Source organism: Musca vetustissima, unplaced genomic scaffold (assembly GCF_032173495.1).
Source record: "Musca vetustissima isolate MV318-11 ecotype Yass unplaced genomic scaffold, APGP_CSIRO_Mvet_v1 utg63188, whole genome shotgun sequence".
NCBI lineage: Eukaryota > Metazoa > Arthropoda > Insecta > Diptera > Muscidae > Musca > Musca vetustissima.
Window position 1 is genome coordinate 99,153 of NW_026874872.1, and position 18,467 is coordinate 117,619.

Below are 18,467 nucleotides of genomic sequence, written 5' to 3' on the forward strand. Positions count from 1 at the left end.
AGAATCTACTATTTTTTACTCCGATAACACTTTTTTCCTTTATGATATCGAAAAAAAATTGTAAAAACTCGTAGATTTTTGCAGTACAGGAACAGATCAAATGTTATTGTCAAAATTAGTTCAAGAAAACGTAGTTATCGATTACATTTCAAATACAAAATGTATTTATCGACAAGATTTTTAATATAATATCGGATTATCGACAAGATATTTGTGTTGAATCTACATTATCGAGAATGTCGAATAAGAACTAGTTGACGATGAAATTATATACAAATCGAATTATAAACAAATTAGTCTTCAGAAATAATCAGAAAAATATCGATAAAATCAAATATAAAATTGAGTTATATAGAAATCCAAGTTTTTTACATATAACACGCAGTTATCGAGTTATTTTTATAGAAATCCTACATATCGTCCTGATTCTCCGAGAGAAGCATGCCTAACCATTATATTCGATATAAAAAATCTACTTATCGAGTAGGTTATTAGTAAATAATCTAGTTATCGGATCGATTTTCTTTTGAAACAAAAACTAAAAATTTAACCACAACACAAGTTATCGCTTACCTTTATATTGAGATTTTCTTAAAGAAATCTTATTTATCGATTAGATTTGTTATAGGAAATCAAATTATCGGTTACATTTTTTTTACAGAAACACTTGTTATCGATAACATTTTCTAACGTAAAACTCTATGTATCGCTTCTCTTTTCGATAAAAAAAAACATAATTTTCGATCCGGGTTTTTAAATGAATCATAGTTATCGATAAAATTTCGATTACTTTTGCTAATAAAAATTATATATCGATTTTTAAAACCTTCTTAGCGATAACATTTTCTAAAAAAAAAAACTTTTTATCGAATATATTTTCTATATAAAACATTTTTATCGATTGAAATTACTATAAGAGTCCTTGTTATCGATTTCACATAACATCTTGTAATCGGTTAGATTAAAAAACAAAAACACTGTTATCGGTTGTGTTTTCTAAAGAAAATGTAGTTGTCGATCTTATTTATCGAATATATTTTACAGAAAATCTAGTTGACGATTGGAGGTTTTACTGAAAACATTGATATCGATAACATTTTCTAAAGAAACCCTAATTAGCAAATATATTTTCTACATAAGAATAAGAATCGTAGTTATCGATTTCACATAAAATCTTGTTATGGATTAGATTTAAAAAAAAATCTTGTTATCGTTTGTTTTTTTCCAAAGAAAACCTAGTTATCGATCCTTTCTATCGAAAATATTTTACAACGAAATATAGTTATCGATTGGATTTTTTTTAAAAACATAGTTATAAAGTAGATTTCCTTCTTTATAAAAACTTGTTTTCGACTACATTTAGTAGTGATACCTGGATTATCGACAAGAAATATTTAGTTATCGACATGAATGTTTAATAAAAACGTATAGTAATCTATGGAATCTCTTATAGAAGATTTAGTTATCGTTATAGAGAATTCAGTAATCGACTAGTATATAATAACAACTATCAATTAGAAATTTATACATAAAAGACAGTTATCGATAAAAAAAAAGTTCCTTCATACATACTACTTATCGATATTAAAGATCATAATCAAACAGGTATTTTCTAAAGAAAATTCAGTTATTGCCCCGATTTTGTATAAAAAGCCTAATTATCCATTATGTTGTTTATAGAAATCCTACATATCGATGAACTTATGTACAGGAAAGCCAGTTATCGTTTGCAATTTCTATCGAACAATAAGTTATCAATTCGATTTTCAATAAAAATAAATTTGTCGACTATATTTTCTAACTTAAACCTTGTTATCGATAATGTTTTATGTATTTATCGAATATATTTTAAAGAATCCTAGTTATCGATAATATTTTATGTAAAAATACTAGGTCTATTCCCGTACTGCAAGAATGTAAAGAGTGATTTGTTAAGAGCTTGATAACTTTTAAAAAAAAACGCATAAAATTTGCAAAATCTCATCGGTCCATGACATTTACTTTTTGAAGATAATTTCATTTAAATGTTGACCGCGGCTGCGTCTTAGGTGGTCCATTCGGAAAGTCCAATTTTGGGCAACTTTTTCGAGCATTTCGGCCGGAATAGCCCGAGTTTCTTCGGAAATGTTGTCTTCCAAAGCTGGAATAGTTGCTGGCTTATTTCTGTAGACTTTAGACTTGACATAGCCCCACAAAAAATAGTCTAAAGGCGTCAAATCGCATGATCATGGTGGCCAACTTACCGGTCCATTTCTTGAGATGAATTGTTCTCCGAAGTTTTCCCTCAAAATGGCCATAGAATCACGAGCTGTGTGGCATGTAGCGCCATCTTGTTGAAACCACATGTCAACCAAGTTCAGTTCCTCAATTTTTGGCAACAAAAATTTGTTAGCATCGAACGATAGCGATCGCCATTCACCGTAACGTTGCGTCCAACAGCATCTTTGAAAAATTACAATACAAATACAAACCACACCAAACAGTGCATTTTTCGGGATGCATGGGCAGTTCTTGAACGGCTTCTGGTTGCTCTTCACTCCAAATGCGGCAATTTTGCTTATTTACGTAGCCATTCAACCAGAAATGAGCCTCATCGCTGAACAAAATTTGTCGATAAAAAAAGCGGATTTTCTGAAAACTTTTCTAGGGCCCATTCACTGAAAATTCGACGTTGTGGCAGATCGTTCGGCTTCAGTTCTTGCACGAGCTGTATTTTATACGGTTTTACACCAAGATCTTTGCGTGAAATCTTCCATGTGGTCGAATAACACAAACCCAATTGCTGCGAACGGCGACGAATCGACATTTCACGGTCTTCAGCAACACTCTCAGAAACAGACGCAATATTCTCTTCTGTACGCACTGTACGCATTCGTGTGGTTGGTTTAATGTCCAAAAAAGTAAACTGAGTGCGAAACATGGTCACATTCCCATTAATTGTTTGCTCACTTGGTCGATTATGTAGACCATAAATCGGACGTAAAGCGCGAAACACATTTCGAACCGAATACTGATTTTGGTAATAAAATTCAATGATTTGCAGTCGTTGCTCGTTAGTAAGTCTATTCATGATGAAATGTCAAAGCATACTGAGCATCTTTCTCTTTGACACCATGTCTGAAATCCCACGTGATCTGTCAAATACTAATGCATGAAAATCCTAACCTCAAAAAAATCACCCTTTACTACTTTTTACTACGATAACGAATTTTCCTTTATGATATCGAAAAAAATAGCAAAATCGAGTAGATTCTTGCAGTACGGGAACAGAATAGCTGTGTATCGCCAGGTTTTTGAAAAAAAAAAAATTAAACACATTTCGATTTGTAGCAAATTCTTGCTGGTTCTGGAACAGAGCATTCATTTGAATATTAAATATACATTTATTTCCCATCAAATATTTTATGTTGCGTGTAAATATGCCACCGAACGAACCATCCTCAACATTTTATTACCATCATGAAAATTCAAAACGCCACAATTCATTGATTTTGAAAAAATGCCAACCCAGATATTGGTAATTTCAATAGAATGCATGTCCTTTTGCACACACACCCAAAGAAAAAATAAAATAATAACACGAACGCGAACGCAAAAGGAACAACAACAACAGAAAAAAACATAAAACTACAAATATGAATTGTATTCGTATGCCTGCCCGACCAGCACAGGAACATGAAAAATCGGGAGCAAACTCTTGTAAATAGGACAAGCTATTATTTAATATCTATGTTGATGTTGTTGTCGATGTTGTTTTTTTTTATTATTTGTAGGGATAGGTTATGTTTCGGTAAATGAGGAGCGTACAAATGAGCGTAAAATGAATGACTATGAAATATAGGGGGAGTGTGAGGGTCTTTCATCGAAAATAACAGAACAGAAATATTACAAGTAATAGCTTTGCTTGGTGTATTATGGAATTTAATTAATTATGCAGTGGGACTGCCTGCCTACCCGACCTGTGGTTGGTTGTGGTGTTGCGTTTGATATAAGGTGTGGAATTTTTGATCAGCAGGAGCGAAAACATTTATTTGAGGATAAAACAGAAAATATTAATTAAATTTAATAACAAATTTTTATAACCTATAACAGAACACACCCTGTAGTCAGGAGCGGTAAAAGAATTAAAGGATAAATGGCGTTCTGCCTCGATAAACCAGGAATGTTATATAAAATTCCAAGTTTTTCAAAAATAAAGTTCGGTTAACAAATAAATTTTTATTTCTCCTGTTACTCCTGTTGGGAGAGAACATAGGGCTTCTACAAAGCATTGCTATCTCAATCCATTGATATCTTAATCATTGGTCTCCTGTTGCCTGTCCTAGGGGATGTGGCTGCCATCTATCGTTGCCTAGAAATAACGCCTCCTACAAGTTTTGCCGTGGTTGATGTCCTCGCTTATTTAGTATCGTCATTTTCCTCTACCTATAGAGGAACATCCGCCTGTCTACAGATGGTCAAGTTTCCGTCTAGAAAATAATTTTCTCCGAGCTATAGAAAATAAGCCTTCAATCCACAAAGAGCTTCATTTCTATCTTTAAAAGGTCCGTCTTTCATTTATACACGGTTAAAATTCTTTCTAAAGATGGCAAGCCTTCCAGCTTCTTCAATGCATTACATTGTGGACTCCACATTAGTTCTTTATTCGTTAATCATTGGTCTACTGTAGCATATATCTGGTGATGGAAATGTCATCTATCGTTGCCTAGAAAAAACTTGCCTCGGTTTGGGTCCTCGCTTGTTTAGTATTGACATTTTCCTCTAGGTGGCGCCAGCTCCTGGCATATTTATCTTTTGTTGCTGATGATGTTTTTTAGGGTGGCAGGGGACTTCGGATAAATTTCATCTAGAGGCAGGTTCATCTTCGAAAACTTCGAATGGTGGGACGCCACCCAGAGGAAAATCGCAACACTAAATAAGCAAGAACCCCAACCATCGTTTCTAGACAACGGCAGATGACAGCCCCATCAACTAGAAGAGGCCACATCGGACCAATAATTAACGAAACAAGAGCTAATATGGAGTAATCTGGTAATGCTTTGTGGAAGATGGAAGGCTGGCCATCTGCAAATACAAATTTAACATTGTATATATGGGAGACGAAACTTGTGAAGATCGAAAAGTATCGCTTTGCAGATTGAAGGCTTATCTTCTACTGCTTGGAGACTGGTCTTCTTTAGACGGAAACTTGACAATCAGTAGACAGACGGATGTTCTTCTATAGATGGAAGCGAAGCCAAGCAAGTGTCCATCTTCGAAATGTAGCTCCTCACTTAGAATCCTTCCCTGTGAGACGTGAGACGCCATTCAGAGGGAAATGACAACACTAAATAAGCCACACAAATTGCAAGCGTCGTTGTTTCTATTCAACGATAGATGACAGACCAATGATTAACAAAACAAGGAAACTGGAAGGCTGACCATCTCTAGATAGAAGTTTAACCTTGTATAGACGGAAGACGGACTTTATAGTGGTCGAAGTGTGACTCTTTGTAGATTATAGGCTTATCTTCTATAGCTTGGAGACTGGATTTCTTCAGACGGAAATTTGACCATCTGTAGATAGACGGATGATCTTCTATAGTTAAAATTAAAGCATTCTATATGTAAAACCTTAGCCCTCTGTGAATGAACGATTGACCATCAATCGATAGAAGACTGGCTTCCTATAGAAGGAACGCAGACGGGCTTCTTCTATGGACGGAGGTCTATTCTTGCAAGGAACAAAAACAAGCCTTCTATAGGTTAAAGACTGTTCTACTATATGTGGAAATCTGACATTCTATAGGCGAGAGGCTGGCACTTTACAGTTGGAGAGGTGGACTTCTATATAGAATAAGGCTGTTCACCTACAGACGAAAGGCTGAACTTCTTTATGTCGAATAATGGCCTTTTGATAGTCATCTCATGATAGAAAGTAACATCTGTTGATGCAAGGCTGACCTTCTATAGTGGAATGACTGGTATTTTATAGATGGAACGCAGGTATTCTATAGATGGAAGACTGTCCATCTAAAGATGGAAAACTGGCCTTCTATAGATGGAAGACTGGACTTCTAAAGATGGAAAACTGGCCTTCTATAGATGGAAGACTGGACTTCTATAGACGAAAGGCTAGTCATCTGAAGATAGAGGGCAATACTTGTATAGGTGAAAAACTGGAATTTTATAGGCTGTACATCGGTAGATGAAAGGCTGACCATCAATAGTGGGAAGTCCGTCCGATACGTGGAAGGATGGCAATTTATAGGCTGGTCTACTATAGGTAAAATGCTGGACTTCTACAGATGAAAGTCTGGTGACCTGTAGATAGAGATCAAGTATTTTGTTGATGGAAAGGTAGCCTTCGCTAAATTAAAAGTTGAACATCTGTAGATGGAAGTCTGACCTTCTACAGTTGAAGGATTGGCCTTCTCTACATGGAAAGGTTGAATTCTACAGATTGAATTATGGCATTTTAGACGATAGGCTGGTCATCTGTAGATAGAGAGCAAGACTTTTATAGTCGTAGGGCTGTCCTTCAATAAAAGGAAAACTGAACTTCTGTGGATGAAAAGATGAAGCTGACCATCAGTAGATAGACAGCAAGCCTTCTATAGGTGGAATGCAGACCTAGATGGGATGTTAAATATGAATAAGGCTGGTAAGCTGTAGGTGGAATGCTGGCCTTATACAGTTGAAAGTCGGATCTCCTATAGATAGACTGGATAAATGTCGCAAGATTGTAGATGGAAAGCAGATTTCCTACAATTGAAAGCGCGGTCTTCTATAGATGAAAGGCTGGCCTTCTTTCAGTTCAATTATGGATTTTATATTACTATAGGTTGAAGACTGGTCATTTTTTTATAGATTGCAAGCCTTCTATAGACGGAATTCTGGTCTTATAAAGATGGGAGGCTGGTAATCTGTAGGTGGAAACCTGGCCTTCTGCAGTTGATGGATATCCGTCCTTCTATAGATGGAGGACTGGTGGAAGGCCGATATTCGACATGAAAATGAAATGGTGGCATACTATAGACAGAATTTGGGGTCTCCGATTAATATTTCGAAGTGGTACAAAAGGAATTGCAAATTGAAAATATTTCAGATTGAAAAAATTATGATCCCTATTTTTTATATTTGTATGTTATTTTCTTCCATTATAACTTTGTCTCAAAGACCATGGACAATAAATCCGCAACCACATCCCCAAAGTATTATATTTTATCCTCCACAATATCACTTATTATCTAAGTACCCAACTCCGCCAACAAGTCTCCAAAACTTCCTCACCTTACCACTAACATCTGTCAAAAAATATATGTTCCTGCGATTGTGTGTGAGCATAGTTTTCCATATATTTTCAAAACTAATCCTCTAATGAGCCAACATAAAAAATGGCTTGGTCCACAATTTTAACACCCCCTCGCTCACACACACACACAAACAAATGTAATGAATCTGTTTTTTTTTTCTACTTCCTCGTTTTATTTTTTTCCTGTTCTCGCGGGATTGTAAAATTAAAGAAATGGGATTTTTTCCATGTGGCGAATATGCATGGATGGGATACTAATGTGGTAATCTTGGCTAAGCCACCCACAAAATGGAACAGGGCAAGAAACCAACGAAAAGAAGAAGAAGAACAAGAAAAACAGGACATTGTCATTTGATTAAATGTGAGAACGAGTAAAAGAGAATTGTGTGGTAGAGATTTTGGATTCAACTTCAATATCCAAGTGATGCTGTGTGTGCTAGTGAGGCTGTTTTGGAAAAGAGAACGGGGTTGCCATCACTCAATTCGAGGAATGCATCTGAAATATAGAGGTGAACAAGAAGGAATTCCTTGGGATATTATATAGATTGGCACACTCTATTCGCAGGATGGACACACAATATAGACAATTTGAACCGTAATACCTTGGTACACATTATTCAAAAACTGGTTTTTCTATGGGTGAAAGGGTTGCCTATTATAAGAGAGAGAAGGCTGGATTTATTAAACGAAAGCTGGCCATCCGGAGATAGAGGTCAAAGATAATAGGGTAAGGGATCTAGAAATGCTATACAGAGATTTTAATTAGGGGTTGACGTGTGTGATACTGGTAATCTGTAGATAGAGGGCAGAGTCTTTTATAGGAGGAAGGCTGGCCCCCTACAGACGGGAGGCTGGTCATCTGTAGGTGGAAAGCTGATCTTATATAGATGAAAGACTGACCTCTTATAGGGATACTTTTTACATGCAGATGGAAAGCTGCCAAAGTGAGTCTGACAGTAAATGGCGACAAGACCAAGCGCAAGACGTCCAGTAGACTCGGACCAATTGTGGAACTTGAAAACTACAGCTTCGATATAGTCAACGATTTTATATATCTCGGTACCAACATAAATAAAACAAATGACATCAGTATTGGCCAACAGATGCTACTATGGTCTGAGTAAGCAATTCAAGAGCAAGTCCTCTCGCCAGACCAAACAAATGACATCAGTGTTGGCCAACAGATGCTACTATGGTCTGAGTAAGCAATTCAAGAGCAAGTCCTCTCGCCAGACCAAACAAATGACATCAGTGTTGGCCAACAGATGCTACTATGGTCTGAGAAAGCAATTCAAGAGCAAGTCCTCTCGCCAGACCAAACAAATGACATCAGTGTTGGCCAACAGATGCTACTATGGTCTGAGTAAGCAATTCAAGAGCAAGTCCTCTCGCCAGACCAAACTCACAGTCTACAAGACGCTGATACTACCCGTGCTGGTATATGGATCTGAAGCATGGCTACTTGCACAAGCAGATGAGGCAGCTCATGCTGTGTTTGAGAGAAGACGTATCGAGCTGCAGTGACTAATGTGGCTAGACCATGTTGTGCGAATGGATGAGGATGCCCCATCTAAAAATCCATATAAAAGCGAGTCTACGAGTCCATTCGATGGAAAGATCAAGTAGAGGATGACATATCAAAGCATGGTCTTTTACATTGGACAAACTGCACACAAGATCACCACACCTGGACATTTTTTTTATTGGTTTCGAGGTTTTGGTTTATTGGTTTTGAGGTCTATCAGGTCCGAATCTTCCTATTGAACATGTTTGATATTGGTCCACTTTTTACGGTATATCCCAAACTTTGATATCTTGGGGAGTATGGACACGTTTTTTTAGACTAGGATAGGCTATAATTTGGTATTTTCTATAATTTTTGGTATTTCAAAATTATCAACATTGGTCCACATTTTACGATAGCCCCCATATAATGGTAACTGCCAAATTTCGGTATTTTGAAGAGTATGGATACATTTTTAATAATAACTTTCTTAATTTCTTCCTCTTCCAGTATGTAATTCAAAATTTCCCTTCCATTGTTCTTAAAGAAAATATGTTTATACAGTACAAGCTACACATTGGGCGCCATTTTCCATTCGTATAATAAGTTTGTTCCTTATGATCAATCACATTTAATTTTTATATTGTCTATCACCCAGGGTTTTTTTCACAAAAAAAATATTAGAAATATGAAAGTACTGCTTAAACCGTTGGGCGCCATTTAATAACGTGACGATCTTAATGTAATAATCCGAACTTTAAGATCATCAACAATTCCTTTTAATATTGTCTATCATTCGGGCTCAATTTTTTCAAAAAAGTATATTAAGTTACCTCGAAACTGTTTAAGCCACTCTTGGGTGCCATTTTCCAATCGTAGAGCAATCCTCAATGTATGGGCTTATTATTTTCATAAATTAACATTTACCATTCCTATGATGGATTTACTAAGAAATTATTTTTTTTTATATTTTCAATACCTCACAACATTTGTAAGGTATTGAGATGCATTATGATTAAACTTTTTAAATACATACGTTGGGCGCCATTTTCGATTTGTATAACAATCACTTTCATAGCATAAACACACAAATAATTCATATTATTAGCGTCAATTCAAAGTACAGAACATGGAAGTGAGATTGCTTTGGGTAATTTCTTCGTTGGGCGCCAATTTGTAAATCCATTTTTTTTAACACAAATGACCTACATTAGAATATCATTTGAATATATTATATAATTATATTAATATTGCAAGCCCTCTGCCTAGTATAAAATTTCGGATTCAATTTCGTAGTCTTAAAAACTATTTCAATAAGTATTTTCCTCCTTGGACACCATTTTTCCTTATTGGGCGCCATTTTTCTATTCGTAAAAAAATCCCATTCATAATATCAACAATTATTCCTAGTAATATTGTCAATCCCTCTAACTCGTATAAAAGGTCGGTATCATTGTCGAAGCCTTACAAAATATATTGTTATGAGTAATATCCTCCTTGGGCGCCATTTTATGTTAACCAAAAATCTCTCAAATATTGTTAACAATTCTTTTTTTAAAGACCACTGAAAAATAAATTCCTTTAACATTTTCAAAAAAAATCGATCTTTTTAGACTTCCGTATTAGAAAGATGGTAATTTCCACATTGGGCGCCACTGTCTATTATTTTAATAATAATTTACTCAAGTATAAATTAAATTTTCATAATTTTGGTAATTCTTCATCTGAACTGACTTCAAATAGGGTAGCAAATCTTTCTACCAAAAATAAAAATAATTATCCACATTTTACGATACGATATTTGGCTTTTTCGCATAAATAATGCCCCATTTTAGTCCATTTTTGGCCATTATTTAATTTATTGGAATCGCCAATTGGCAACTCTGCCTCATATATAAACACAAGAGATGAGCATAACAGCAGCACCATTAACCAGAGAGATGAGATATTTATAGAGAAAGGAGTTTGAAGAGAGAGTGTGAGAGCAGTACAATCAAATATGATTTTAAGGTGGGGGAGTTTTACAACAACAACAAAAAAAAAAAACAAACCCATAGTGGAGCATACACACAGAGCCATTCACTTCCAACAACAAAAACAAAATTTCGGAAAAAAAGGGTCAATACGGATTACATTATGAAAAACCCAACAACATAGCCCAATGAGATTTTCCATCATCTCTAGGCTTCAAAAACGACTACTACGATGGCCAATGGCGGGTTTTGGCTGGCTCTGCTCTGTCTGTCTGCCTAAATGATATACCAGAAATTATGATGCATGAATGATTAAAAATATCAAATTGCTAAGGGGGGGAGGGGGAATGGGGTGGAGAATAAATATAACTTTTGATGTGGGAGTGTGAGAAGGAAGAAATTTCAAAAAAAAATACTACTTACCCAAAATAATATATTAAAAAGGACCATTAAAAATTTCACACATGAACAGCAACCGTTGAGACCCATTTTTGGTAATGCTGTGATGCTACTACGACTACTGGGCAACTAATACGATGTAAGAAGATGGGGAGCAGAGAAGAGATACAGCAGCTTCCGTTTTGCAGTTAAAGTTGGTTGTTTTTTTATTTATTTTTTGTTTCAATTTTTATTACCACTTTTTATTAAAATTAACTATTTTATTTAAAAGAAGAATAAAAATTAATATTTTTTTAAATAAAAACACACAAACACTTTATTTTTTCGTAAAAGAAACTATTAAAAAATCACAAAATTAAAGTTATAACTTGAATGGTAGATACGAAGACAGAGACGTTGACGTCAACGTTGGCAGAATAAACTCTGTGCGTTCGTTAGTTGTCTATTAGAGGCAGCCCATTCACAGACACACGCACACAGCCCACAGGCAATTTTCCAACAAACAGGCACGCACAAACACACACACATACACTGCATAAACACAACGCAAAAATTGTTGTATGCAGCCAACAAGAAAAACAGCAACAACAACACCAATAACTTCAAACAACTTCACTTTTCAATAAAACCGTTTTCCCCCTCCCCCTTAACAGAGAGTTTTCCCCAGCAACCAACATAATCATGCACGTCCATCAACACATCTGTTTAACATACGAGTGCGTATACAGTTGTTGTTATTGTTTTCGCTACCTCCTTCGTCGTCGTCGTTGATGTTGTTGTTATTCTAATAATTATGATTGTTATTACTTTGTTATTGTTTGCTGCACTTTGTTTTTGTTTGCCAAATGCACTCTCACTTCTCCCTAAAGAGTGTGACAGAGAGAGAGAGAAGGAGAGATGCAATGGATGTTGTTATTTGATTTCCTGCAGTAGTAGTGTAGTGTAGCAGTTGTTTTTGTTGTTGTTCTTACTGGTTTGCCTGTTTAGCAGTACGGTGTGTTGTTGTTGCTGTTAGTGCATGGGTATTTTGATATAAACTCCTATTCCTGGCACTGTTTTTGTTTGAAATTTGCCTGTCGCTCTGCTGCTGCTGCTGCTTCTTCCTTTGACCTCTTTTAATAATGAGCAAAAATAGAAGAAGAAGAAATATACTGTTTTTTTTTCGTTTCCTTTTTGCAAGCACACACACGAATGAACATACACACACTGACTTTATTTATTTTCTGCAAAGTCCTTTAAAGTAGATCTCCACACACACACTCACGTAAATATTTAAATAAAACACTTGATTACTTTTTTATTTATTTCTTTTTGTTTCATTCACCAAACACCCGCAATAACATCCTCGCTCACTTGCTTCTGCTATTATTTTTATTTCATATATTTTTTTGCTATTTAATTTCTTTGTTTTTGTTGTATCTTATCGAACCGTCCGTTGTCGTTCAGTCGTTCTGTATACTTTGCTATTTTTGCCTTACTTTCAAAATCTATCCGTTCAGTTCGTTCTCTCGTTTCTATCTGAAGATGGTTTTTCGATTCATGGTGAATTCAACTGATGGATTTTTTTTCTGTTGGCGGTGGTGTTATCGTTTCTTTTGGGCAGATGTAGGGTGATGAAGGTCGACATTTGGACTAATCGATTGAGGGGTAAATTTAAGTTGATGACAAATCGAAAATATAATTTGCAGGGTAATTGAAAAAAATACTTCATTCAGAAAACAACTCATTTTGACATTTTTAAAAAGAAGAAGAATGTATTTCAAAAAATATCTGAATACAATATTCATTTTATTATTTGGAGCTGTTTCTGTAGTAAAATTGGACGAAAATTTTTGTCTGTTCCCATATTCAAAAAGAAGCTAAAACTTTTCAAATTTATAAAATCGAAAAGAAATTCGAACTTTGCAGCTTCGGGAATAGTATACTTATAATCTAGATACTTTTAATCATAGACGGTAATGAAACGGTCATTTAAACTAAAGGAATTATTTATTTGCTACGGTATGACATGTATTAAGGCTAATAGTGAAAATCTGCAATTTATTTATGGACAATAATCGATTAAAACTTGATTGCACACTTGGCGATGGAAATACTTTTTTGATTTAGATTTTAATTTGAAATAGTATTTTTTTGCGATGTTAAATTCAACCGAAATGTATAGTGTTATCGTTATGAAACGATTACGATTATTATCAATATACTGTTAGTGGTATGCAACAGATGTCGCTCTTGTGAAGGTAGAACAGAGATGCCATTCTGATCTTCTTTATTATTACTAAGGAAATCTTTCTATGACTTCAGTAATTCCTCAAAAAGTAATTCACAAAATTTCAAATATATTTTTTATTTCATGTATTCAATCCTATACTACAACAAATTAAAGTAATATTTCATTTTTATTAAAACAAAATCGACATAGTGCCAAGTCCATATTTTTGCACAGCATAAGTCTTGGTACCCCTGGACAAAAATAATGAATTATTTAATATTACTTCATTTTTACAATAAAATTGACTTACCTAATATTTGGTAGGATATGCCTTAAGTTTTAAATTTCATTCAATCGTTCGGGCATTGAGTATACATGTTTTATAGTGTATACATGTATACATGTTTTATAGTATTTTACCTCATTCTGTATTTGTATTCTGAGTTGGGGCTTATTGGAAATTGTATGGTTTCAGATTTGTTTATCTAGATGATCCCACAGTTGGTCAATCGAATTTAAATCGGGGCTTTGTGGAGGTGTTATCAGCATGTGTGGTATATTGTATACGATCCATTTCTTAACGTCAATAGCAGTGTGTTTTGGATCATTGTCCTGTTGGAAGTAATAATTATCAGGAATGTTGAGTTTTTGAGCACTTTTATTCAAATTTAGTTTCGAATGATCGCGGTTTATTTTCAATTATATTTTCTTTTTTGTATCGATTAACCACTTTTTGGACTGCTGATTTGGTTCTGTTAATCATTTTCCCTATTTCGGAATAGGATTTTCCCATTTCATGATTATTAATCATTATTTTCGCTCTTCAATAGTTAGTTCTTCTCTAGGCATTTAAAAAAAATACTTGTTGCACTAAGCAAATGCTTTTGGTAATGTGGAAAGTACCGTTATTGTTTTAAAAGAGAACTTGAAAAAACTCTAAATAGTTGCCACCTATTTTACTAAACGATTTTATCCCATAAATGATGTGTAATATCAGCTGTGACCAGAGGTACCAAAGGTAAGTTAGGAGTTGACAGAATTCGATCTTTTTATGGTTTATTGCAACCAATAAATGAAATATTACATTCCATTGTTGTAGTATAGGAGTGAATACATAAAATAAAAATATATTTTTTATTTCCTTATACCAATGGTTCTTAAAATTAGAGATCCATATGTATGAAATTACGCCATAAAAGTTATTCATGTAATCTGGGGCCAAAGGGCTGTAAATTTGATATTCAACCTGGTTGAGAAGCGGATTATTTCATGCATTTTATGTTATTAATATACGACATTAAAATTATCTTGTCCTTCAGCTAGAGACCTCAACATTTTTTGTCGAATTTATGTTGAAAATTTTTTACTTTTTTCGTTAAAATCGGAATTTTGCCTTTGACAGTTAACCATTTGTTAAAAAAAAATGCCTCGAAGGCCAGTATTTGTCAGTAAACTATGCAATATTTCTTAATAATCGCAAGTGGCTTGGTGTGACTCATGAGATAAAAAATTATTTACAAAGTCTTTAGGCTAATGAGGGTATATACACTTTGATACGGTGTTTCTTGGGACCAAATCCGTTTCAGAAGATTTGAAGTATATTTAGCCATGTCCGTCCGTCCGCCCGAGCATTGTCAGTCTGTATGCCTGGCTGGTGAGCACTATAACTCTCGAAGGCAGCAACCCATTTCATTTAAACTTAGCACATCTTAATATTTCTTCCAAACTTAGTTTATGTTCGAAGATGGGGGATATCGGTCCACTACCTCTGGTCAAAGACCTGTAATAGTAAAGACTGGACAAAATGCATTTTCCAAAAAAATGTCAATTTTTCGATATAGATGGTGTTGAAGTCGACTAGAAAAAAATGCATATTTTGAAAGCTCTCTCAGAAAAAATATGGCTCCCAACATTGAGTGTAATGTTATAGATAGTCTCAACAAATGCTTGCCATTTTTTCAAAAATTAAAAGCTTAATTTGAATTTGTCAAAATACAAACATAGTGGACGAATTATTTTTACAACGGCGTTGGTTCATAAAATACTGCTCAAGCGGACGATTACAGCCTAGGAACGGTGGTACACCCAAATCGCACAAAATGGTAAAAAATCGCCCGTCCCGTAGACAAGTGAAAAAATCGAGTGGAACATGTGTATATAATCCTCAAAAGACTGCAATTTAGAGTACAAACTTACATGCGGCTTTGCCTAAAGGGGGGCCAATATTGATTACAAAGGTAGGAATTAGCGAATATTGGGAATTATGATTATATTTGCTTAATTAATGACCGAATAGCTCAATTTCGAACCCAATATTTTATCTCAATACTTTCCTTCAGGAGGTATCATTATATGGGGGAGTTGCCTAAATGCTGGCCGTTGTATTTCATCATCGTCAGGTTGGAGTTTTTTTTTATCACGATATCCTTAGAAGACGGATTGATTACAAAAGATGGCTAAATCGTCTTAGAAGTTCATATTTTAACTGAAAGGGGGTTACATGGGGACTACCCCTAAAAGGAGGCCAATATTAAAAATTTTTGGTAGGGAGATTTGTTACCATATACGACTACAAAATACCAAATTACAGCGAATTCGGTTGAAAAACGCGTTCAAAACCCCCAAAATACCGAAAATTAAAGAGTACCCTTATATGGGGGCTACCCAAAAAAAAACCTATATTTATATTTTTTTGTGGAGAGATTTGCTACCCAATAAAAACTCGAAGCACTAAATTACATCCAACTCAGTCGAAAAATACGCTCAAAACCCCCAAGTGAAAATGGGAGTACCGTTTTATAAGAGCTACAAAAAAAAAGTGCACCTATATTTATAATTTTTAGTGGGGAAATTTGGTACCTAATAAGAATCCAGGAAACCAAGAACCGAAAATTGGGAGGTACCCTTATGTGAGAGCTATGCCAATATAGCCCATCTTCGAAATTGACCTGCCTGCAGACAAACGACAACAAAATTTTGGCGATCTATCTTAATTAATATACCCTCCATACTATGGTGGAGGGTATAAAAAGTGGTTAAGTTCGGCCGGGGCGAACTTTATCCTCCACCATGATCTTTCAGGAGAAAATGAAATTACAACAAATTCCGATTAAAAACATGGCAAAAATACCGAAGATTGGGGGTACAATTGTATGGGGGCTACCCTGAACTTGGATCTATATTAATCATTTTTTATGGAAGTTCGCTATACCCAAAACGCGAAAATATAGCCAGGTTATTTCGAGGAATTACAAACGAAATGACAATGTTAATTACATTGGAGGGTATAAAAGTCGAAAAACTGAAACAGACCCAATATCTACTCTCGAAGGAAATATTCGATTTGTTCCAAATATCTATAAATGTTTCCTAAACATCGAACATGGAGGATATAGTTTATTCTTTCCATAAAATCCTCCACAAAATATAGACAATGTGGTGGTGAATAATAAATCGGTCAAAAGGTTTGTAAAAAATGAAAATAGGTAATATGTATTGCTCATCTTAATATTTCTACCTAAAATCCTTCTGGATAAGAAAAGGAAAGAAACAACTAAATTTGAATTTAGACATCACTTTTAATCTATAATATTGGTAAATTATAAAGTGTCCAGGACCGCAGTTACTTATAATTTTTCTTCATTATGTGTTACAATTGCAACATCAGATACACTTCATGGGGTAGAAAGTCTTTGGATACCATAGGTGGGAGATGTTTCTTGGAACAAAATTACAGAGAAATACTCAATGAGATATCAAACAGCTGTGTACTCGGCAATATTTGTAGATTGGTATTATTGACTGGCGTTCGTTATATTCTCACTTATGATGGTGTACAAGATATACTGCGTTTTGGGTTCATCCTTGATTCCGGTTGTAATTTTCAATTGTTTGCTTCAACAAAATTATAAATATATAGAAAATTTGCTTCACAGCTTTATATGTATTTTATTTTGTTTTGTGAAAAAAGTGCTCAACTGTGTGAGAATATTTTTTATATCTGTCTCTTTAAAATTAGTTGTTTGTCAAAATTCCAGTGAATTTCAGAGAATATAAAAATCATTTCACTCAAAATTTAACATTATGTTATGTCACCATATCGTGACATAACATAATGTTATACCCCACCGACATCTATATTTTATTCGTGACTATGAAATGTCCTATCTTTATACTTTTATGTCTTTGATTATGTTTTGATCTAGGTTTATTTAACAGGACAACTAGTAACGAATCGATTTCGCCATTTTTAATTCAAAACAGTCAACTGTTGATAACATTTGGCCTTAGGCTATGTTAAGACTACTAAATCCACTCGATCTCCAACGTCAATTCCATTAATCCTGTTCACAAATCCCGTTGATTATATTTGACGTATACGCTATGGAATTGACATTTGAAATCAAGTGGATTTCGTAAATCTAAACGTACTTTTCAACTTTACAAACAGACCAATTGATTCCCTTAAAATATATACATGACTATTCACTGCGAAATAATAACACCAGCATTCTTATTAGATTAATATATTTATAAACGGTCAAAATTCGATTTAGAGATCCCTAATATGAATAACCTATTTTTGTTTTAATTTACTTTTATTTTTATACTATTTATTTGCGTTTCTCTATGATTTATAATCCTCTATATACCCTTTAAATATTTTGAAATAATACCCGCATTAAACCATATTTTTTGTTCACTTTTCAAATTTAAATTGTAACCGTTTATTAGAATGAATGCACTACGAAGATAATGCAAAGGCCACCTAAGAAACTAGTGAATATGAAAGAACTGCCAATAAGGTCGAAAGTCGATCTAAGTAACCCTAATGTCAAACATAAAGCATACATAAGTGGCTAGGAGGAAAAAAGTGTTAAGACGTACGTTCGGATCGTACAAAAATACCACAGTAAAATTTATAAAGAAAAATAATTGAAGAAAATTCGCTATTTTCATGAAATGTAATGGAAAATCAAGTGCTAAGAAAGAAAAAAAGTGAAAATTAAAATCTTCAAGTGAAAAAGGTGTATAGATATATTGGAAAAAAGTGAAAGATATTGAAAAAAGTTCCGCAAAACTTCC

General features: G+C 34.4%; 1 protein-coding gene across 1 annotated transcript in view; it reads right to left on the bottom strand.

Moving 5' to 3' along the window:
* LOC133337368 (CD82 antigen) overlaps positions 1-11,278 on the bottom strand; it is a 58,227-nt gene extending 46,949 nt beyond the window's left edge. The window contains exon 1 of the mRNA XM_061545597.1: positions 11,195-11,278. Coding sequence (XP_061401581.1) covers positions 11,195-11,260 — 66 coding nt within the window. The 5' untranslated portion in view covers positions 11,261-11,278. The remainder of the gene's footprint in view (positions 1-11,194) is intronic.
* Between the last annotated feature and the right edge of the window lie 7,189 nt (positions 11,279-18,467).